Source organism: Alosa alosa, chromosome 7 (genome assembly GCF_017589495.1).
Source record: "Alosa alosa isolate M-15738 ecotype Scorff River chromosome 7, AALO_Geno_1.1, whole genome shotgun sequence".
In the NCBI taxonomy this organism is placed as follows: Eukaryota; Metazoa; Chordata; class Actinopteri; order Clupeiformes; family Clupeidae; genus Alosa; species Alosa alosa.
Window position 1 is genome coordinate 20,894,155 of NC_063195.1, and position 23,561 is coordinate 20,917,715.

The 23,561-nt window shown below is 42.1% G+C and overlaps 2 protein-coding genes across 2 annotated transcripts; one reads left to right on the forward strand and one right to left on the reverse strand.

Annotated features, from left to right (window-relative positions):
* Positions 1-12,384, forward strand: ltv1 (LTV1 ribosome biogenesis factor). The gene is made up of 11 exons (XM_048248819.1): positions 1-188; positions 660-791; positions 1,795-2,010; positions 2,559-2,646; positions 3,437-3,560; positions 3,939-4,185; positions 4,661-4,788; positions 6,712-6,848; positions 7,266-7,318; positions 8,359-8,559; positions 11,983-12,384. The coding sequence occupies exons 1-11, from the start codon at positions 186-188 to the stop codon at positions 12,094-12,096; spliced, it is 1,443 nt and encodes a 480-aa protein (XP_048104776.1). The 5' UTR covers positions 1-185; the 3' UTR covers positions 12,097-12,384.
* A 16-nt stretch (positions 12,385-12,400) lies between these two features.
* ifngr1 (interferon gamma receptor 1) lies at positions 12,401-23,360 on the reverse strand. Its single transcript, XM_048248814.1, has 7 exons — positions 22,890-23,360; positions 18,656-18,788; positions 18,017-18,192; positions 17,508-17,677; positions 17,252-17,414; positions 16,900-17,030; positions 12,401-15,416 (listed from the first exon to the last, which is right to left on the reverse strand). The coding sequence occupies exons 1-7, from the start codon at positions 22,951-22,953 to the stop codon at positions 14,673-14,675; spliced, it is 1,581 nt and encodes a 526-aa protein (XP_048104771.1). The 5' UTR covers positions 22,954-23,360; the 3' UTR covers positions 12,401-14,672.
* Between the last annotated feature and the right edge of the window lie 201 nt (positions 23,361-23,561).

Here is a 23,561-nt window from a genome sequence, read left to right on the forward strand (position 1 = left end):
GGTCCACTTCCGGTTTCAAGTGGTTCTTTCAACCTGGTGGCGAACGCGTGTCTGCCTGTGTTGAACAAGTACACACAAACAATAATGAATTTTTGTTGTCATTACATCCGTTTCTAAGGAAAAAGTTTGTTATTCAGGTCTGAAAGATAATAACTAATTTGTGGATACGTTAAACAAAGGCAGAAATGGTAAGAATTTGACTTATAACGATTTAGCGATTTGTAGGCATTTAACTAGCGTTATAGCTAACGTGTGCTGTGGGCTAACATTAACTGTAATATTTTTTTTTTTTTTTTTTGGAAAACATTTACCTTTGTCCATGGTAATAATGTTGGGTCAACATGTCATTCGTACGTCCGTATGACAAATTAATGGTAACATGTGTATACTGAAGGGTCATGTCAGTGCTCGATTAACTTGCATCGCAACTTCAATGTTATGTGGATCAGCTACTCTCACCCTCGTGTGTGTGTGTGTGTGTGTGTGTGTGTGTGTGTGTCGCCTACATAACCTCCTCTCATCCTCTTGTATGATTTTAGTCGTTCAATTGAATGTTTCTTTTGTTTCTATGATAATGTAGTATGCTACAATATAGTGTTGGTGGTGGTGGTGGTGATGTGTGCCGTCTATAAGCACTGTGTGTCATCATCTTTCCTCAGCCACACAAAAAGAAGAGGTCGTTCATCGATAAGAAGAATGCTGTGTCCTTCCACCTTGTCCACAGAAGTCAGAGAGATCCCCTAGCAGCGGACGAGAAGGCCCCTCAGCATGTGCTCCTGCCAGCCACAAAAGTAAGAGGAAGAGGCCCTTGACAGTTAGTGCGCCATGCTCCCTGTTTGCAGCAACATGGATTTTAAAGTTCTCCCGAGAGCAGATCTTTGGAATTAAATGAACACTGGTTCAGTGCTAATCTGTCAAAGGGTTGTTGTCATTTGGGATATGAAAGTAGGCCTATAAGTTAGCATACTAATGTCCGAAAATATGTAAATTGATAGTAGTATACTAATGTCAATTTTTTAATAAAAAAAAAATGGTAGTGGTGTAGGCCAGTTTTTCCCAAAGACTGGGTCGCAGGATATTTTATTTGGGTCGCCAGCACAATTTATGTTGTCAGGCCTGACTTATACCATTTAGCTAGGAAAGCTATCAGTTTTCTATTAGGATATAGTTTGTTTACCACAGTCACGGCCCTCTGTGCAATTTTGCATTTAGAATAGCTCTGAAACTGGGGGGCGAACGCGTCGCAGAGGGGACAATGTGGACATCTCACTCGCAAAATGAAACCTTTCTGTGGGGCGCCTGCCATGGACCTCGCAGTTGCAAAATGCAAGGGACATGAATCAGCCTATTTGGATGAACATTAACGACACCAGCTCTTCAACTTCACCGATTAAAATCTAGTCAACTAAAGCAGCAATCTAAAACAATATTGGTGGTTGCATGCAGGTTCCATGTTACTGTAGATCTGAAGTGAAATGGGTCGCGATGGTCTGTCATTTTTAAAAAGTGGGTCCCCAGAAAAAAAGTTTGGGAAACACTGGTGTAGGCTACATTTCTAATGCCTTGGTGCTTGTATGAAACAGATAGTTGCATTGAATAGTCTGGTTTTGCTTGTGTGCCTGCAACAGTTGTTTGGAACTGACATTAAATGCCAAAATGATATTAAATAAAATCCTCTCCCTTTCTGTCTCTCTCCCTCCCTCTCTCTCTCTCTCTCTCCCTCCCTCCATCCCTCCCTCCCTCTCTCTCTCCCTCCCTTACTCTCTCTCTTACTCTGTCCATCCGTTGGTCCAGGTGGAGGCTGAGAAGCGTCGTGACGAGCAGAGGGAGTTCGGCGTGTTCTTCGACGATGACTACAACTACCTGCAGCACCTGAGGGAGGTGGCTCAGCCCACGGAGCTGGTGGCCTCCACCTTCCCCCAGAAGAAACCAGTCGCCCTGCACGTCCGAGAGGAGGAGGATGACGACGAGGAGGATGATGAAGAGGAGGTGGACGTCCAAGTTATTCCTGTAAGGAGGAGAGATAGTTGGTTTTGCTCGTCTTTGTCTGTTGGCAGAGAGCTGGGTGTTTACTGATAACTGTCGTTGTTTCTGCTTCGCATTTGAAATGGAGACATTTTAGAGAGAACTTTTAAACATGTTTGGGTCAGGTGTCACTGTAGAGACTGGCGCTGTCTTGAAGTTTATAATGTTTGGATAGTGCACATGTGCAACCTCTCACTGGGGAAAAAGACAAAACAGGTCAGTTCACAAGAAGACTTTATCAACGGCTCCATTGATGGTTGCAGTTCAACTAGTAAGAAGTCAGTGATTTCTCATAAGAACCCTTTTGACAAAGACGATTAATGACTGAATGACTGAATTTGGATTTCATGTGAAGTCATCTCTGCTCTAAAGTGAGATGAGACAGTATGGCTCCAGTTTACCTGACAAGACACACAGAACAGAACAATTTAGAAGGTAAAACTAGTCTTTCCTCTCCAAGTTTCCCCTCACTCAGAGCTCTCCCTGGTCATTAACCCCCCCATTGGTCATCCTCCTCTGTCTCTGTCTCACAGGCTGCCTCCATCAACCTACCATCGTCAGTGTTCGCCTCCGAGTTTGAGGAGAAGGTTGGGATGCTCAACAAAGCTGCCCCTATATCAGGTGAGGTTGACCCCACTGACCCCTATATCAGGTGAGGTTGACCCCACTGACCCCAGGCAGGTGATGTTGACCCCACTGACCCCAGGCATGGAGGAGCCAGCTCACTTATTCTCCCAACAATGACCGGTGTTCTATACATTATCCCGCTTATTATACGGCTACTTCCCAAAACGAAAAAATAAACTCCACGATATGTCTATTTACATTTATTTGTTGCCCTTTTGTTGTGGCTTTTGCTGAGAAACAAATAGTTCGCAACACACGCTGAACTTGAATCAAACGTTCTTTAGAGCACAGCTAATCAACCGTCTGCCTTCACTTTTGAATGAAAATCCGTTGCCATTGACAGCGGTCATTATTCAAAGGTCCTTAGACGAAAATAATGACCGGTAGAACTTTGGGAAATCCCATTCAAATCAATGGAGCATTCTACTTGCATTGTGAAGAGCCGTATAATTAGTGAAAGTTAATTGATGTTCTAAAGAGTGCACCACAATAGGAAATCCAACTAAGTAGTGGTATAAAACATGTTATCAACATACCGCACTAGTGTTACATACAGACATTGAAATAAGAGGCTACATGTGAATGGGATTTAAATGGAAGTTCGCAATTGATTTTGTGTTCAAATGTGTGTGTAAAACAATTCTCAGCAAGTTGTAATATATTACAGACAGAGCAAAAGCTGAGAAATCACCAACACAGTGCAACAATATACACGAGAGAAAGTCTTGATTATGGGTGACACAGTTGCCATGGATACATTGTAAGAATGATTTCTGACCTATAGGGCCCCGGCTGGATATGGACCCCGACATCGTGGCTGCTCTGGACGACGACTTCGATTACGACGACCCTGAGAACATTCTAGATGATGACTTCATCGTCAAGGCCAACACAGCCCAGGCCACAGGGTAGGTGTAGTGGAGTTTATGTTTTTGAGTTCATCACTCACTGCTTACTGATTGTGTCCATCAGAATCTGAATAAGAAGGATTAAAATCCCTCCTCACTTCAGGAGTGAAGCTTACTAACTTGTTATGAGTGTATTGGATTGGATGTTATGCATTACCTTTGTTTGACATGGCAGTCAGAAACTCAGGGATATTTATTTCCAGATATGCTGTGAACATTTGGGAAACTTTAACAGAAATGAGATGTATTCCATTTTTTAGTCAAGTGTGTAAAAAAAAAACAATTGCGTACATTTGTGGTGAATTTGTTGATTGTTGTGTCTGAGAGGACCCTATTTAAATTGAGCCTGTATTACAACCACGGTCCTCTCCTCCACAGTGGTGGTGATAAAGACGACAGTGATGATGATGAGTGGGAGGACACGGATGATGAAGAGGAGAGCGGCGAGGAGGAGGGCGACTGTGACTCGATGGGTGGCCTGTCGTACGACGGCGATGAGGAGGGCCGGCGGGAGTTCCTGTTCATGAAGGAGGAGACGAGGAGCCGCTTCACCGAGTACTCGCTCACCTCGTCCGTCATGCGGCGCAACGAGCAGCTCACACTGCTGGACGACCGCTTCGAGAAGGTCAGCACCAAGATGGCCACTTCATTTAAATATTATTATTATTATTATCATTATTATTAGTAGTAGTAGTAGTAGTAGTAGTAGTAGTAGTACTACTACTACTACTACTACTACTACTACTACTACTACTACTACTACTACTACTACTACTACTACTACTACTACTACTAATAATAATAATAATAATAATAATAACAATAACAGTTTGTTGGATTTATAGTGCCTTTTGTTGCCTTATAGTGCATAAGGATGCTTTAAAAAATAACAGAAAGGAAAAACACTGAATAGAAAGTTAACAGCTTTTAAAGCAAAACTCGCCACATGTTGTGGTGAATTGTTGAGTTTTGAATAGTGATTTGGAAGTGTCCAAATGTGGAGGACTGGATGTCAACAGGGTTCATTCGAGTCACCTTGGAGGTTGCCTGTATTTGGTGACTGCAACTTTGTGTGTGTGTGTGTGTGTTGTGTCATTCAGTTCTACGAGCAGTTTGATGACGACGAGATCGGAGCACTGGACAACGCTGAGCTGGAGGGCTTCATCAACCCTGACAGTGAACGACTACGGGAGGTGCTTAACGACTACTTCAAACAGAGGGACCAGGAGTAAGTGTGTGTGTGTGTGTGTGTGTGTGTCTTAGTCTTAGTGGCAGTGAGGGAGTGTTTGTGTTATGCGTGCAAAAGTGTGTTTGCCACTATTTTGATTTTGACTCCGCTCAGTTTGTACCCATGACAACCATTCCTAAGAGCCGACATTGTATTTCTTTGTTTTTGGCTCTCTTTTTTGATTTGTTGACTTCAACATAAAACTAGAAAACGCAATTCCAGGGAATTACCAGTGCATGAAAATGCAAAACATATTGTGTGAAATATATTGTTAAAACAGATGATGTGCTAATTGGCAACCAACATGATGAGGTTTAATATAGTTGGAATGACTGAACAGTTAAATAGCTGGATAGTTTAAAAGGTTAAATTATTTGCTAGGTAGATGAGGTTTAATGTAGTTAGAATGACTGAACTCGGTAGATGAGGTTTAATATAGTTGGAATGACTGAACAGTTAAATAGGGTGATGGTTTAAAAGGTTAAATGATTTTCTAGGTAGATGAGCTTTAATATAGTTGGAATGACTGAACAGTTAAATAGCTGGATAGTTTAAATGGTTAAATTATTTGCAAGGTAGATGAGGTTTAATATAGTTGGAATGACTGAACAGTTAAATAGCTGGATAGTTTAAATGGTTAAATTATTTGCTAGGTAGATGAGGTTTAATATAGTTGGAATGACTGAACTATGTAGATGAGGTTTAATATAGTTGGAATGATTGAACAGTTCAATAGGTGGATAGTTAGGTTAAATTATTTGCTATGTGGATGAGGTTGTCTAATTGCTGTGATGTCATAAAGGCCTAATAGTTTTTAATTAATAGTTTAATCAATCAATCAATCAGTTTAACTGGCTCTTTGATGGGGCTTAGTTGAGCAGCTGGATGTTCATACAGGTGCAAATCAAGTTAATTAGCCCATTGTGATGTCATCAGCCCATGTTAAGTCTATGGGGAAATTTTGAATAGTTTTTTATTAATAGTTTAAAAAGTATAAAAGTTACAAAGATGATTCGTGTTATACAGAAAATTGCAGCGCCTCTCTTTTGTCTGGCTACCTGCATTAGGCTAGCACTTAACTGCTTGCCACTACCTTACATGGAGACATATATCCAGCCTCTATGCTGTTTTCATTGATACTGGTAGTTAGGCCTACAGGAATTAACATTGTTCGTTGTTTTAAATATTGTTGCTTCTAGCCTATCCATGTCATCTCCAGAGCGGTTCAGTTATACTTGCGCAGACATCGGATGAGTGCTCATACCCCTACCCCTGGATTTTATGCCTCTATAGGCCTATTTGATGACCCCAAATTAACATCCTAAATGGGGCATTATAGGGTCAAAAGGTGTGATTTACCAAAAAAAAATCAGGCAGGGGCACTTGCCCCCTTTCTGTTAATGGGCATGACGCCACTGGTGGGACCTCTCAGAAACACCGTGTCCTCAAGTAAACATGCACACTGCAAGCACTCCATGGCCTGAATAGGCTCAGTAAGAGAATGTCGGTCATTAAATCCTCCATAGTTGCTGTGAGTGGAAAAGCGCCTCTTTCCATAATTCCATTTCCTGGATAATCAAAAATGACTTAATCTCTTGTTTTGCTCAATTCAAAGTGGCTCAGTTTAAAGTGCCTTGCCATAAATTATTAATTGCTTTTAGTCATTCATAATAGAAGGGAGCAGATGGTTGTTGATGAACACACGACTGCATTCAACATCAATGTCCACACACAGACACAGACACACACACACAGACACACACCTTCCATGCCCCACTGGGGGTACTAACAACTGCAGACGACAGGTACACACACACTACTGCGCTCAACATCAGTATCCAATATTAAGTCATTTGCTGGTCCATGTTCACCTCAGCTGTCATATCCAATATTAAGTCATTTGCTGGTCCATGTTTACCTCAGCTGTCAGAAGCTAGATGACCTCGGCCCTAAGGGGCTTGAAGGCATCGAGGAAGAGGAGGATGAAGAGGAAGGGCAGGAGATGGAGACTATCGTGGTCGAACCTCCGGCCGAGAAGTGGGACTGTGAAACCATCATCAGTGAGTTTCAATATGCCTGGCTGTTGTTGGTAGACTCTGTGTGTGTGTATGTCTATGTGTGTTAAAACGGATTTTGTGTGTTTGTGTGTGTGCAAAAGTTTGAAAGATTTTGTGTGTGTGTGTGTAAGAGTTAGAAGGATTTTGTGTGTGTGTGTAAGAGTTAGAAGGATTTTGTGTGTGTGTGCAAGAGTTTGAAAGATTGTGTGTGTGTGTGTGTGTGTGTGTGTGTGTGTGTGTTCGTGTTTTCCCTTTCTTCTCCTTTTTCACTCTGTTGTTAAATTCCTCTTGAATGTCTCTGTGTGTTCTGCGTAACTGCGTTCTACTCTTATCAGCCTACCAGCCATATAATATCTCTTATCAGCATATCCACATAGGTCAGAGTTCAACAGCAATTTTTTGTGTCTTTTGTTTCCCCAGGCACGTACTCTAACTTGTACAACCGCCCTAAGATCATAGAGGACACTCCTAAGGTAAAGAAACCATTAACCTGAAACAGACATATGCCAGTTCAATTAAGAAGTAAGTAGAGGGCAATTTAAAATGAAAATAAAAGAGGGTCAAAGTAGGGTTATAGGTTAAAAGCTTTCCTAAACAGATGGGTTTTGAGGAGAGACTTGAAGCAGTCGACACTGGCAGCAGATCTGATCTGCTGAGGCAGAGCATTCCACAGGTGGGGGGCTGAGGAAAATGCTCGGTCGCCCATGGAGCGGAGTCGGGTTTAGGGGATAGTGAGGAGGCCATGATCAGAGGACATAGGGCGTGTGCAGGACAGTAGGGGTGCAGGAGTTCAGACAAGGTATGTGGGGGCAGAGCCTTGAAGGTAAGGAGGAGGACTTTGAAGTCAATCCTCAGTGGGACAGGGAGCCAGTGGAGGTCTTCTAACACAGGGGTAATGTGATATCTTGAAGGGGTAGATGTAAGCAACCGGGCCCCTGAATCTTGGACGTGTTGTAGCCTGTAGAGTAAGTGAGAGGGAAGACCACTGAAGAGGGCATTGCAGTAGGTGTAAGTGTGCACAAGTGGAAGTGATTCAGTCAGTCAGACGTTATGGTTGAGTGTGTGCCACAGAGGTAGTTCAAAAAGTGAACTGTGCAAAGATATCATCAGTACCAAGAAGAGAGTTACAGGGTTCCCACGGGTCATGGAAATTCAGAAATATCATTGCATTTTAGGAAGTCCATTCCAGACATAGAAAGTCAGTGAATTTGTGGGGCAAAGTCATGGAATATGACTCAGAGTGGAAACCTTGGTGTCACTGTGTCTGGTATAAAATACAAACTAGAATAGAAATGAACTATACACATCTTTAATACTTCATGAACAAACATCTTATTACAAGTAGATGCAGCACTGTGTTACTTCAAACAATCATCGTACAGTAGTTAATCACAAACATTTTATTTACACATTGCACTGACTGTTTTTTTGTTTGTTTGTTTTATTGTTGGTTTGTTTGTTTATTTGTTTGTTTGCTTATTTGGTTGTTTGTCTGTCGGTTGGTTTGCTCCAGGCCAAAGGCATCCGCGTGTCCGCTAAGACGGGCGTCCCCCTGGATGTGCTGCCCAAGCGGGGGCCGACGGCGCGGCAGGTGGAGCGCATGGAGCGCATCAACGACTCGGACCTCCCACGGGCCGCCACGCAACAGCGCCCGCGCCAGGAGAGCACGGAGGAGCGCAAGGCCCGCAAGCAGGCCATCAAGGAGGAGAGGAAGGTGAGAGAGAGGGATGGAGGGATGGAGGGATGGAGGGAGGGAGGGAGAGAGGGAGAGAGGGAGAGAGGGAGAGAGAGAGAGAGAGAGAGAGAGAGAGAGAGAGAGAGAGAGAGAGAGAGAGAGAAAACCACTGAAGGCTGCTGATGATCAATCAATCTAAAAATATATATATATAACTTCTGTAACCTAATAACGTTACACCACCTAATACAACACCTTACCTCCTTTAGTAACAAACAAAACACAGGAGGCACTGCTTCAAATCGCTGACAAAGGACACCAGACCAAACAAACTAGACAAAACAATGATGTGGTTGGCTGGTTGGAGTCCCACTGCTCCCTACCACCTGCACCTGCACATCAATTAACATGAGCGCGCCCACACACACACACACACGCCCATTCACATTTGGCACACACTGACTCCAGACAGGGAGGAAAACAACCTGATGTCAAATGCAAGACTGTCATAACACCATCATGTGGCACCTGAGAGCTTGGAGCTGATGCTCTGGTGCTTGTACTAGGATCTTGCTCATGGTATTGAACTTATAGATTTTAAATAGATTCTAAATAGATTTTGCATAGTTATATTAGACTTTACATTTTACCTTACTTACATTAGGGCCCATTGATAGGGATGGGCAAAAATACATCAAAATGTTTTTTTTAAAAGAAGATATCCAATACTATAATTTTAGGTGTATCAAAATAAACTAAAATACAGTACCCACCATATATCAAAATAAAATTCTGTATTTTTGTATTTTGAAAATAATAAGAATACTCTTTAAAGGGAGCATGAAATCACTTTGCAAACCTTCCATATCTGTCTATTTAATCTATTCCTTCATCAGTACACTGACTCTGTTGATTAAGTGGACGGTGTTTGAGAGCAACAGCTTTTCTCTGCCTATGAGACATGTCATAAACCTAGTCAGCAGTTCAACTATGCTGACCTGCCTGTTACATCTCAGCCTAAATACTGCATCAGAGATGCACTCAAAGTCACAACTGAGCTTGTCAAGCGGAACAATGTGGAGACAAGTCTGACATTGTCAATGCGTGCCCAGATTTATTGATATTGAAACTGATGACTAAAGTTCACAAGAAACTTGAGGTTGGTGTGAGTGCATTGTGTGTGGGAGTGCATTGTGTGTGTGAGCAACCTACATGTTACTCATCTTGCACTGGACCATCTTCTGAATCCTAAATCCTGAATCACAGTCTTCTGGTCACAACAACTCTGGACAAATTACTAAAGTCAAAGGCTACATTCATTGTGTGAATAAAAGTATACAAGTATACGAGTGATAAGTATTGCTTTTACCCAACATATTTGGCAGTATTTTTAAACTACAAAAATACACACCTATAAAGTATTTTGGTACAAAATACAAATCCATTTTCTTCAGCCAAATGAAACAGTATTTTATCATTTGTATTTTAAATATTATTTGAAAATACATGTATCATAAATACTGCCCATGTGTGTAAACACAGACAGTTGAATGGTGCTTCTACTTTGCACGCAGGCACACACACACACTTATACATACACACACCCACACACATGCACTCACTAACACACACACACACACTTACCCCAACTTAAACTAGTTTAGCACAGGTGAAAATTGTTCTTGTAGTCATTTTTATACAAAGTATCAAAAATACTTTGTAAAAGACTATCCCTGGCTGTGCACATTTATGATGATCTATTTCTATTTATTACTATTTCCATCTCCACAAGCAAACAAAAAGGATTTAAAAAAAGATTCATACTAGTTAAACTTGACTGGAACCGCCCAACGTAATACCTATAATAACAATAGCTAGTTCTAAACATACCTTTGCGGAAAACCAATGGTGGACGAAGTACACAAATCCTGTACTTAAGTGAAAGTAGAGATAGACATGGTTAAATAGTTACTCCCGTACAAAAAAGTAGAAGTCCTCCTTTTACATTTCCACTTGAGTGGAAGTACAAAAGTACTTGCCTTCAAATGTACTTAAGTATCAAAAGTAAAAGTCCTGAAATGTATTATGACTGCATAGTTGCATTTACTATTGTTGAAATGATTTGGCACAGACATAGGCATTCCTTGAGCCTGTCTCCTTCATTCAAGGACAAAATCAACTAAGAATTGTTGTATGTAAAAATAACTAAAAACAAACTAATGTAATATCTTATCTTAGATACTTCAAAGTAACCACTTTTTGCTTTGTTTGAATGCTTTACGCTTTACACAAATCAAGACGTTCCCTTTTGTGTTTGACAGTGTCAGATTGTCTATCATCATTTGCTCGATGGCGTCATGAGTCTAGTTATGGTCAAGGGGTCAACAAGGTACAGTAAATAGTGGATATAACAATAACATAGGTTAGGCAACACCATTATTTAAAGCCTAGCTCACTTAATAGAAAATACACATGTAAGTACACATGTTATTTGGACAGTCTTTTTTCGAAAAGGAACTTCAGCTGTACTTCAGCTGTCTCAAAATGTAGTCGAGTAAAAAGTAGGATATTTGGCCTATAAATTACTGGAGTAAAAGTAAAAAGTTTAACAAAATTGAAATACTTAAGTAAAGTACAGATACATGAAAAAGCGACTTAAGTACAGTAATTGAGTAAATATACTCAAGTAATGTCCGCCACTGCGGAAAACGTATACTGGCATTGTAAGGTCACGACGGTCAGTGCAATCCAATCAGAACTCTACTCTATAAACAAATTAAATCGGAGATCAGAATTTAGCCTATCTAAGGGGACGACGACAGCAACGATGAGGAGCACTGACTTCCTCCATCTCGCCACACACGTCTCCCGTCCCTCCCAGTTTAGGCTGCTTACCCAAGCCACTTAACAGAGCTGTGCCTGCCGAGGCCTATTTGAATTTCCTCTTGCGTTATGGATTAACCCTCTCTTCTGGGTGAACTTTAAACATGTAACAGGATTAATTGCTGCGGATACTTAAGACTGCAACTGCAAGCGATGTTTTAGAAGACCTAATCCAGGAGATTAGCGTACGTTCTGATGGCACTCCACTAAAATAGATGATCTTAGAATGATAAACCGTCTCTGGGACTATCTTTGGTCAGCTGTACACGGCAACAGTGAACTGGCGAAGCTGTTGGCCAGTCGTGAACCTGAATAGAGAGGCTTTTTTTTGCCTCTGCGCCAGCACCTTGAAATGTGGGGATCAGTTGCATCAGAGGTTGCTGACGTCACCCACCAGTGGTTTTAAACTCCTCCACATGTCTCAACAGGATTTTATGTGGGTTAAATTATCTGTAACTGTAACAGGGCAGCCTGCCAAACAGACACACATTCCCATCACTTCCCAGGAAATGCCGTTTAGTGTGTGCCAATGCATGTTTCGGAAAAGACTTTTGTTGCTGATGTCATATACCCCAACAGGAGCGGAGAACCGAGAAGAAGGCCAACAAGCTGGCGTTCAAGCAGGAGAAAGTCCTGCAGGAGAAGCAGATGGTGGGCGTAAGGGCCAACGTTCAGGGTCTCAAGCTCTCCTAACCACAAACAACAACAAACAACAACAAAGAGCAGCAACAGCAGCCCTGCAACAAGTCCCCATGTGCTCCCCATCTCACTCAAAACTGATGGACAGACTGACTTGGCTGCTCGTTTGTAAAAGAACTGACCTGACTGTAGACTTCAACATGGTCTATCAACACATGGGGGACTGTGTGTGTGTGTGTGTGTGTGTGTGTGTGTGTGTGTGTGTTCCCCCTGGGGTCTGTTGGAGAGTGGTGACCTCCTCTTGTATTTAATTTGTATTAAACACCTTACACCCAAACAACAGACTTGTACACATGTGTTCATTTCAGTATTAACATTTATGTATTAACATTGTGTGCAAAACAAGCATATATACAAGCAAGCACATGTAACAGCTACATTTGGCATATTACGAGCCCTGATGTTTTTTTTATTTTTTTATCTTGCTAACAAAATAGCAAGATGTCCAGAAATAATTTCAGATTGAAAGGCCCGGGCTACACAGGGTCCACGACTGTAGCATTCTGTTCATGGATCGGAAATCTAATTTTGAAAGCCCATGCCTGGCGTGGCCATTGATTGCAGTGAAAGCTGATTGGTGCAGCAGACGCTGGGGGAACGGAACGCTTGAGGTATGTGCCCGGTGTAGCTTCCCTGTTAGGTACAAAAGAATTCGATGACGTTTCACTCTAACCCTCAACCAATATACAGATGATAATATGAGCTAGTAATAAACATGTAATTGCAAGTACCTATACTGTAATTACATTTGCTGACAGTTTTCACAAAGTCCTATCCTTAGACACACACTACTATGATCACTATAGGTGGTTGTCATAACAGCTTGCAGAGTTTGGGATTTCACAGTTGCCTATTTCACATACAAACCCTTTCAACAAGGTAAACAAAAACAATGCTTGAACGTTCTATTTGGGCCCCAATCTACTTCCTCTACATTAAGATAACATATGGAATGTTAAAACGGAAGCCTTGTGGGGCCAACTATGATGCTGATAATGGAACTCTCTTGAAAGGGTCCATACATGGTCACCCGTGACCCTGTGAGATCACTGGACAGCAAGGGTCATGGGTCATGTTCTGATTGGCAACGTGGTTATCTTATGTCTAAGTATGATCAAAAACAGTGCTAATTTCGGGTGTCATTGAGGCAAAGTTGGAATATATGGACAAAATATAAACTGTATAGCTGCGCAGGACATTATGAACATCTTAAGACTTCTGATGATTACAGCAGTATTTAGTATTTTCTGTCCTCCTTTTTTCTATGCCATTTGCACCAGTATGGTGTAGATGTAAGGACCCATTTCCCCATGAGCTCAAAGGCTATGTTATTACATACTCTTTTTAACATGTAGTTTTCTGATTTTGTCCGTCACAAAAATGTAGTTAGCATTCACAGGGCTTCTACTACTCCCGCTACTGCTCATTCTCAGCAGCAGACAGGAATTGTCAGTGCAGTTATACATCTGCACAATTTGCACTCTGTGACTCCTCTTCAGTGCTACCCGTTTGTTACTTCCACAAAACATTTAGGTATTTTGTTAGTATGCCCGCCTACTAACTAGTTTGACAACCAGACAGACACCATCTTCTAGCGCTTAAAATAACCAGTTACACGTTAGTTGAAGGTATCTGTATAAGAGTGACATGACACTGTCAAGAGCATGTCATAAACATTATAAACTAAAAAAAAAAAAAAAGTCATAATTGACATAACGCTTCTGTCAATTGTCATTTGTTTTTTGTCATGACAAGTAAGGGTTAGTGGTAGGGTTATGAGTGTCGTGTCACTCTTAGTAGAAACCTAAAGTAAAGTGTCACCTTACCTGGTGCCTGTTAAACAAGCTAGCACTAGCCAGAAATAGAGATCTGAAAATACTGCACCTGTCACCAGTCCTTTCTCTCTCTCTCTCTCTTTGATGTTGGCTGATGAACAGAGGCTTATTCAGATCCGTAACCACTACCCTGATGCAAATCTCCAGGAAGCGTTCCTCACACATTTCCACATAGAGTGGATACATAACTGCCTACAGGTCCAGTGGGAATGAATGTTTCATCTCCAAGCAGTTCCATTGCTCCATTAGCAGTGCTCTAGAACCTGTTGTAGTCCCAGTTTGTCTTTAATGGACCAAAGGCCATGTATGTATGTATGTATGTTTGTATAGACATTCATTCATATAGATTTATTTATTTTTGCCAAAACCCATCAAAGTCCATCACTCTGGTAAAATCAGCATATTTATTTAACCCAGACCTCCTGAGATGGGAGTGTGGCAGTGTGTGTAAGATGAGAGTGTGTGTAAAGCCTGTTAAGGAGCAGAGGGCAGCAATGGCCATCACCATGGTTGAGTATAGGCTGACTGCCTGGCAACAAATCTGCTGTCTCTTTTGCATTGAAGTCAAGGCAGTTTGGCTAGCCTGGTCACGCCCTGCTAAGTTGAGCTTTAGGAGCACGGAAACAAAGGGTGCAACTTGATTGGCTGTTGAGCTCAATTCTTAACAATCTTTCTCCAAAATTTGCGGACTCTGCCTTTTAAAACGTTCACTCTCAATTGCAGACACGCCCGACCTCAAGCCAAACGCTTCCTGGCTGTGTAGCCATCCACAAAGTCCCCTTGCCCCAGCTCCACGGAGATGTTGTGAGGCGAGTCGTAATCGGACAGCACCGTTCCTCCTGACACCTCTGAGTCTCTCAGGTCCTGAGCGGACCTTTCGCTTGACCAATTGGTCGATTCGGTGTCTCGCTCCATGTCCTCGCTCTCCGAACACGCTCTGTCCACTGTGTAGCCATCCACGCAGTCCCCTGGCTCCAGCTCCACGGAGATGCCGTGCGACGAGTCGTAACCGGACAGCGCTGTCCCTCCTGACGACTCTTGGTTTGCGGGGTGTCCATTGGTCTTACCCTCGCTGTACCTCACCTCTTCTTCTGCGTCCACACCGTCCCGGCCGCGTGGCCTCAGGTCCACGAAGATGTCGCGCATCGCATAGGCGTGAGGCGAGTCGTCCGATGAGAGCGTCCCTCCCGACGTCTCCAAGAGTCTCAGGTCCTGACTTGACCTTTCGATCGACCAACCGGTCGATTCGGTGTCTCGCTCCACATCGTCGCTCGCCAGACTCGCTCTGGTCTGCACGCGGCCTGGGCTAATGAGGAAGCTGGAGCAATGGGCACTGCTGCGGCAGCTGCTGGAGCTGTGGTCCGACAGGAGCGGGTCCTCGGAAGTTACCGACAGCGACGAGTCCACCCACAGAATATCGACGCTTTCGGACCGCCCGGGTGGGTCCGGATAAACGGGTCTTCGTTCAGTGAGAGGAGGCTGTGGGGAGACAGGATCAGAAACACACACACACACACACACACACACACACACACACACAAACTATAAGTCAAAAAAGGTAGTTCCACCGCACTTCTGAATACCCGTCTGGTGCTTCACGGGAAAGGACTGGTCATGTGGAGAGGGAGAAGGATCACCAGGGCACAGAGATGGCTTTTAGTTGTTTTTATTGTGGTGCAACAACAAGAACGAACATTTCCATGGGTGTTGTATTCCATCTTTTAATCAGAGTCGAGGGGTGCGAGTTTGACAGCGTATTTTGCCGACAGTGCACTGTGGCCAGAGCGAAGTCAGACGCACAAAGTGGGCAGAGTCAGACCGAAGTTAATTGATAAAAGATAGATAATAATATATTAACTCTATATTATTACACGGCTCTTCAGAGTGCTGCAGAAAGTTCCATTCACATGAATGGGCCTTCCCAACGTTCGGGCCTATGTAAAATCTACATAAATCACCGGCAAAGCATTTAATCACCGCTGTCAATGGCAACGGGTTTTGTGCTTCTGATTAATGTCTTTCATATCACTACGCAAGGACCGGAACTTCATTCAAACGTGAAAGCAGACGGTTGATCAGCTGTGTTCTAAAGAATGTTTGATTCAAGTTCAGCAGCGTGTGTTGTTGTGAACTATTTGTTTCTCAGCAAATGCCACGATGAACGGTAACAAATAGGCTAGGTTATGTAGGCTAAAGTCATATCGTGGGGAGTTTATTATTTCGTTTTGGCAAGTAGCCGTATAATAAGCAGGATAATGTATAGAACGCCGGTCATTACTGTGAAAATAAGTCCCTTCAGGGCGGAACAAGACCGGTTCGCCCTGTCGGGACTTATTTTCCCAGTAATGACCGGCGTTCTATCCATTATCCCTTATAAATAGATAATCTATTTAACACTGGTTGCAAGTGATTGGTTTATTCAATTTCACTTCACCAGAGAGGTCTTGCCCTCGCCGTCTTGATGTAGGCTAGCTTCCCGCTACCTATATTGCCGCCGAACTCGGGCCCCATGACTATAGTTATAAGACAACAAATACAACCCTTGACTTTGATGAAGATGGGATAGAACACCCACCCATGGAAACATTAGTCTTTGCTGTTGCACCACAATAAAAACAACTAAAATCCAATTCTGTGTGCTCTGGTGATCCTTATCCCTCTCCACACACAAATCATATCAGCATTAGGCTACAAATACAACCCTTGACTTTGATGAAGATGGGATAGAACACCCATGGAAACATTAGTCTTTGCTGTTGCACCACAATAAAAACAACTAAAATCCAATTCTGTGTGCTCTGGTGATCCTTCTCCCTCTCCACACACACACAAAATGATATCAGCATTACAAAAGCCTACAGAAATCAAGAAAATGAGAAAGAAAGGCAGAGACAGAGAGAAATGGGGGGGGGGGGAGCTGTCCTGTCTGCCAAATTACAGATGCCAAGGAAAATGCATTTACCACATGTGGTGTAGGAATGGGGTGGGTTTTGGCCCTCGTCTTCCAGGATACTAAAGCAGCCAGGAAAATGATAGTGCCGATAAGGACCATCGCAAATACGATGGCAACGATATGACTGGGCAGTGGTCGACCTGTGGTAAAATAACACTTCAACGTCTTGGCACACAAACACACAAATTAGAAGAAAATAGAATAACACTTCAATGTCTTGACACACACATAAATTAGAAGAAAATAGAATAACACTTCAATAGTCTTGACACACACAAAAATTAGAAGAAAATAAAAAACAATTCAGTGTCTTGGCACACACACACACACATACATTCACACACAGAAATTCGCCTCATACCCTTCTCCGGCCCATTGTAGCAAAACTTTGCAGCGCGGACGTTTGCCCGCACGATGCTCCCCGACACGTTGACGCAGTAGTGGTCCTTTTTGGCTGAGATGTGCAGCGTCTCTGCACACACGCTCTTCTCATAAGGACAGGTAAACTCTGTGGCTCTGTTGCTCTGAAAACAGCAGTTTTTAACATATATTTATTATATATTTGTTAGTTATTATCACTTAAAAATTAACCCACAAGTGATAAACTCTTTCCCAACCTGATCAACTACTTCGTAGCTCAAGTTGGACGTCTCCAGGTTTGGGTCTGTGTTGTTCTTGAGATACTTGAGGGCTGGAGTGTTTTCATACAGGTGCAGAGGATTCTGGAAACTCAGGGTGAGGTCTCCATACTCGTTCTTCAGGGTTACAGGTGGGAAGTCCAGATTACCTGCCGAGCCGTCACAGAGAGTAGAGTAAAGACAGTGAAGTACAGGAGCTAAAAAATAAGTGGTGTGCGTCTGTGCTTCATGCCATCTTATAGCGATTCATATGGCAGGCAAACACCAAATATATATACATATTATATGTGTGTGTTTGTGCATTCATTGTGTTAAAATTGTTGTGTTAAAAAGACTAAAGGAATTTGTTTAATTTTGTCCACAGACCCACAGAGCTGTAGTTAAGTTCAATATATTTCTCTCCAAATTCAGAGACAATAGTCATGCTGTAACTGAATACTTGTTTCTACTGAGGAAGATTGATTTTTTTAAAAATAAGACAAACTCACATATAATGTCTCCTTCCATGCGGTTATCAAAAGCAAACCTAACAGGCGAAGAGAATTTGGAGGTGTGAGTTACGTTCTGGGCCCGGATTCTTATGGTGTACACGGCGTAGTTTGTGTTGTTCAGTCGGCTAGTGATGTTGACATGGTGTGCCTCCGTCTTGAAGGTGTTCTTATTGCTACAGAATCACACACACACACACACACACACACAGTTAAACATTGTTACAGCATATTCAAGTACAACAGTAATCGTCTATTACATGGTGACTAATATGGCTATTGGCCATGTTTCATTTTTTATCTCTAGCCGAAATCTCTGCTAGACCAGTTGAGAACTAAGCAGGGGTGCTGCTAGACCAGTTGAGAACTAAGCAGGGGTGCTGCTAGAGAATGTGGGCTCTATGACAGACAATAATTTCAATTAAAGGTCACACTCCATCAGAGGTGTAAAAATCCGGCTTCTGAAAGTAAGATTCCTGCCACATTTTTGTTCCAACCATTCACTTAATAAGCTGATTCACAACTCAGATCAGGTAATTAGTGAAATTACCTGTGTTAAACGTACAGGCAGAACCAATACATGGTAGACTTACTTTCTGAAATCAGACTTTTACATCTCTGCTCCATTCATTCACTCACCCAATGTCGCTTTTAAACTCTACTTGAAAAAGAGTTCCTATCAAGAGATCGGAGTAATTCCAGTACACAATGGTGTCAAAGTTATCACAGTCCACAGTCACATTCTCTGGACCAGGAATGAGAAAGGCTTGACCTTAGGGGAAAAAAAAGAGAAAACAGTTTAACACTTAAATAACTAAGCAGAAACCAAATCGCATTGGTGTGAACTTTTAAGCACTATACTTTCTGAAAACTATATCCGTGTTCCCTGTCTTGATACCCAAGTAGCTATTAAAAAGTTTCTTATACAACTGTATTCATTAATGTCATTAAACCAATGCTGAAAAAAAAAAAAAACTTTTTTTTAATTGTCAAAAGTTATGACAGCAGTTCATCTCAATCAAGACTGTCAAGCCTCAATTTTACAGTACAAAGTCCAGAAGTTATCTGCACAGAAGACTAACATTAACTAACCAGGACAATTAGGTTACTTTAATTATTCTGCAGAAAGGCCACTCTAAGATGAAATCTGCATCATATTTCCAATCCATTCTCTTTTAAGAATGCTTACTGATGCTAAATATTAATGTAATGCAAGTCTACTGCCTTGTTCAACTACCCTATGTCTACTAGCCCTGTCAACCCCTCCTTAATTAGTGTTGTTAACCAGTTGTCCCAGTTCAGCCAGCTAATCAAATGATACACATGTGACCCACATGTGTATCACAATGACACCATCACATTTTTGCAACAATTCAACAATGTTTTTTGAACCCACAACTTTTGCCAGCTAGTGCATGCCAGCCCAGTGCCTTTGTCACTGCGCTACTACCTCCCACTCTTCTTATATAGTCCTTTCATGCTGTTGAAACACCTTGCGATCAGCTAATGTGTTGAAGTGTTTAGTTTGGCGCTTAGGTGATTCACATGAGAAACCACAGATTCAAGCGCTGCTGTGAGAATGAAATCAATCCCAAAAACTTACTTTAAAATGTTGATTAAAAAATGATATAAATATATGATATGAAATACATTATCTAAAAGGATCTCAACTTGGGGTTGAGAATGACACACTTCTTTTATAGCCTTCTCCTTGCATGCGGTCGAAACATCTTATCACTGAAACTTTGATCTTAGGCAGATGGCAGCACAATACAGGGACGAACACGTCAGCAAGTCATGAACCTTCGGCCCCATTGCACATGGAAACTCAGGTGGTCCCTACACCATCACAAGTTCATCTCTAGGTTTGGGCTTCAATTCTGGAGAAAAATACTCCTAAAAATGCTCGACTTCTCACTCCATTATTGCCCTTGTAAAGAAAACCCCTGTCAGCCATCATCCTGAATGGCTTCCCAGTGGTTGCGAAAGGACAAGCCTTATTGCATGGCCTTGGTGGATAAGTTCCTCATTCCAGCGTGCATATCTGCTCGTAGGCACAGTTACGTTCCTACGTGAGGTGTATTTGAGACAAATGCAGAAAGAAGTCATTTGCTCCACCCTAAACTCTGTCCAAGGTCTCTGGGCCAATAACACAATAAGCTTCACAACATGGAATTATGAAATTATACCAAGGTGTTGAGCGTGTTAGTCCAGTTATTTTTCTCTTGACCTATCACCTTCTTATCCTCACCTTTTAGACACCCTGTTCCTTGACCTGTTTAACATGCCCAATGGTATCACATTATCTATTACTGTAGCTGACACTTTTATCCAAAATGGCATTAACATTCCAGCTTTAACGCAATAGTAGATTTCAGAGTAACTATAAAATGCTACTTTTACAGTACAGGGCCGGAGGTAGGCCTACTCCAAGAGTACTCAAGACTTTATTTGATGATCAGTGAAGGTGCTACTGCATCAGAAGGTCCTGCAAGAAACATGACCTTTTGGCAGCTGAGTCCGCCTCATTTAGTCTGCACTCTGCACCTGCATTATTCATTTAGCCACACCAAAATCCTTTTAGGCAAGTTCCTCCACTCGGCGGCCATATTGTAACGCTTTTTTGAGCACTTATCGCGCATCTATTTTTGGGCAGAACTGCGTGTGCGTAAGGCTTCACAAATCACGACACACCAGCCTCGTTCCAGCTGCGAGATCACAACACATGATTGGCACAATGTATTCACAACATACCACATGATTGGCACGATGTATTCACATGTCAACTTTTGGCGTCGGAAGGGGCTTAATATGTGTAGACGACTGCCATGTTTGCGTTACGAACTAACCCCATACATTTCTATGGGAGATTATTTGAGTGCTGCTTAAGCAACATGGCTCATTGCAAAAAGAAGCAAGGAATGGTTTTCCATCCTACGCACTTGCCTTCAAACACAATACTGAGTTATCTCTCGCATGATGGGCATTTAATGGGTGGGTAGTACCCATTCCAGCACAGCAGACATGCTCCATAGCGTGCCATGCCTTCAACAGAACCTGCTAGCCCGGTTCTCCTGTGTCCTCTCCTGTCCTCTGTCAATGGTGTGTCAAAAAACAAACAGATACCTGCCATCCCTCTGCCACCTGTACCCAACGCAGACCTGTGGGGGATCACCCATTTATGGGTTAATACTGCCCTTCACTAATTTGAGCGAATGGATTAAAAACAAAAATGAAATATTGTGAATGGAGCAGCACTAGATGGAAGAATTAGCTTGCGTTTGGAAACACCCACTCACTCACTAGAGGGTGCACTGGTATGTATTATAGATAGTATAAAGCTTTATAATATCTATGGTATGTACTGTAAATAGTGTATATTTACACTAGCCTAGCCTATAGTGCATGAGTGGATATTCCAAATCCTTACATACAGGAACTCTATAGGGGGAGGCGTGAGAACTTCTGCTTGTTCATTTTTGCTGCAGGCATTTTAACACTTGAACAGACAAATTGACCAATACCCGTATGTGTGTGTGTGTGTGTGGTGGTGGTGGTGGTACCCTCGAAGGACCCCAGTTGCTTCTCACACAGACCTGACTGAACATAATATGTGACAGGGCAGTCACGGTATGAGACACCATGGAATGACATCTCTCTCCTGAGTCTGTGTAGGCCTTATTACGAGAAGGTCCACTACCTGTCATAACGTAGTCCCCCTCAAACATGAGCATTATTGTTTTGATATTGGTAGCTTACTTACTTAGTGCCTATAACTATTTTGAGAGAGAGAGAGAGAGAGAGAGAGAGAGAGAGAGAGAGAGAGAGAGAGATGCTGAAGTTTCCTAGAAACTTTCCAGTTGCTAGAAATAATCCTGCGTACCTTACGGCCAGTCTTGAGCAATATGCCTAGCATGCACCTACTTCCTCGAGTCACTTACAGGAACACTGACAACATCGGTTCAAACAGGCACATAGAAACACGCCTATATTTTGATTGGCAGATGGTACAGAAATGCAGAGGGTACAGAAACTGGTGTTGCAGATATGATTTAGGCATTTCACTTAGATTAGTGTAGATTGCGGCAATATGACGTTTCGAGCCAAAAGTCAACAAATCAGTAGCCTACCCTAGACACAGACTAAGCGTTTATTTTGTTTTATTTTGTCTCAGGCTGTCGAAACATCAAAACATGAAGGAATTATTTGTTGTCACACATTCTCATTAGACATAGACTGTAGAGACCATGAATAGCCTATGTGACATATGTGCATTTCTTTTTTTTTACTTTCATTGGACTACTTTTAAAGGAAGATTAAGACCTATTATTGTGGTTACTAGAGATGGGATATAACAATGAAAAACGTTTGATTCATAATAAGGTATTCCTATGCGAGATTCACCACATACCAGAAATTAGGCTACTTTGTAATTCCAATATTTAACGCACTCTCTTATGGCAGTTTAACTATGACACCGAAGATCATCGACTCCACTTGCGTGGGTGGATGAGATGACTGATAAGGAACTGATTTTGATTACACTGTCGCTGGCAAGTCCCGGCCGGTGAGCGATAAACACATACATTACATTAAGCTATTATGACCAACTTTAAATGGCTCATTCTGTCTATTACCATAGTACTTTACCATACTTCAGTTAATATAATATATGCACAGCTTTATACTGTAGCCTACTACACGTTATTCACGTTAGCCTTGGCATATATCTCTTTGACGCTCCGAGTCACACATTGAGTTTTTAAGTTTCACTCAGGCTTCGAAACAAAATTGAATCGGACTACACTGAAGTTTTTTTAAAAACGACACAAGCCTTAACTTAACACATTTACAAAGATGATAAAACGCTTACCTGAAGCAGCAGAATTCAGGCAAGTTAGAACTCCAAATATTAAACACCAGATGGTAAGATCCATTACGAGTTATCCGCGGTTGTTGGAGAAGAACTTATGTGTATTCTCAATGAAAAAAACGACTATCCATATTAGATCAAAGCTGATGTCGAGGTTACATGAACAACGTAACTCGAAGATTTACAATTCACCCGAGTGAAGGCAGGCTTGAGGACCATAATGAGGACTAACATATGGGAGGCGTTCCTACAGGTCTTGAAGCGCACCGACGCAGTAATAAGGTTGCCAGGTGCCGACATTTTAAACTCACATTTTAAACCCACAGCCTTAAAAGCCCGTACACACCGAGTCCGATTTTTCGGACGAAATATTCGCACGAAATTACGCAGCCTATTAAACACATGCATTCGTATTAGTCTGTACACACCGAGGACGAAATTCGTTGCGATTAAAAATATTTTCGCAACGGTCTCATTTCATGCGAAAAAGAGCTGTTGACCAATCAAATAATGATTTTGCAGGGTTCCATTGATGTCACAATAGAACGACGAGCAGAAAAAAAAGCTGATAGATTGGGTGATCCTACTGCTCAGTGCTCACGATGACTAGTCTCCTTAATAGGCCTATATGCCAAAGTTACAGAGTTTACGTTACAGTAGACTCTCAGGTGT

What these genes read in the sequence shown, in the direction of transcription:
- ifngr1 (XM_048248814.1), bottom strand. Translation starts at nt 22,953, where the DNA reads ATGGATCTTACCATCTGGTGTTTAATATTTGGAGTTCTAACTTGCCTG. An exon ending in CCTGAATTCTGCTGCTTCAG is followed by an intron (nt 18,789 to 22,889) that starts GTAAGCGTTTTA and finishes TTTTCCCCTAAG; the next exon opens with GTCAAGCCTTTCTCATTCCT. An exon ending in CATGGAAGGAGACATTATAT is followed by an intron (nt 17,678 to 18,016) that starts GTGAGTTTGTCT and finishes ACGGCTCGGCAG; the next exon opens with GTAATCTGGACTTCCCACCT.
- ltv1 (XM_048248819.1), top strand. An exon ending in TGCTCCTGCCAGCCACAAAA is followed by an intron (nt 792 to 1,794) that starts GTAAGAGGAAGA and finishes CCGTTGGTCCAG; the next exon opens with GTGGAGGCTGAGAAGCGTCG. An exon ending in TGGACGACCGCTTCGAGAAG is followed by an intron (nt 4,186 to 4,660) that starts GTCAGCACCAAG and finishes TGTGTCATTCAG; the next exon opens with TTCTACGAGCAGTTTGATGA.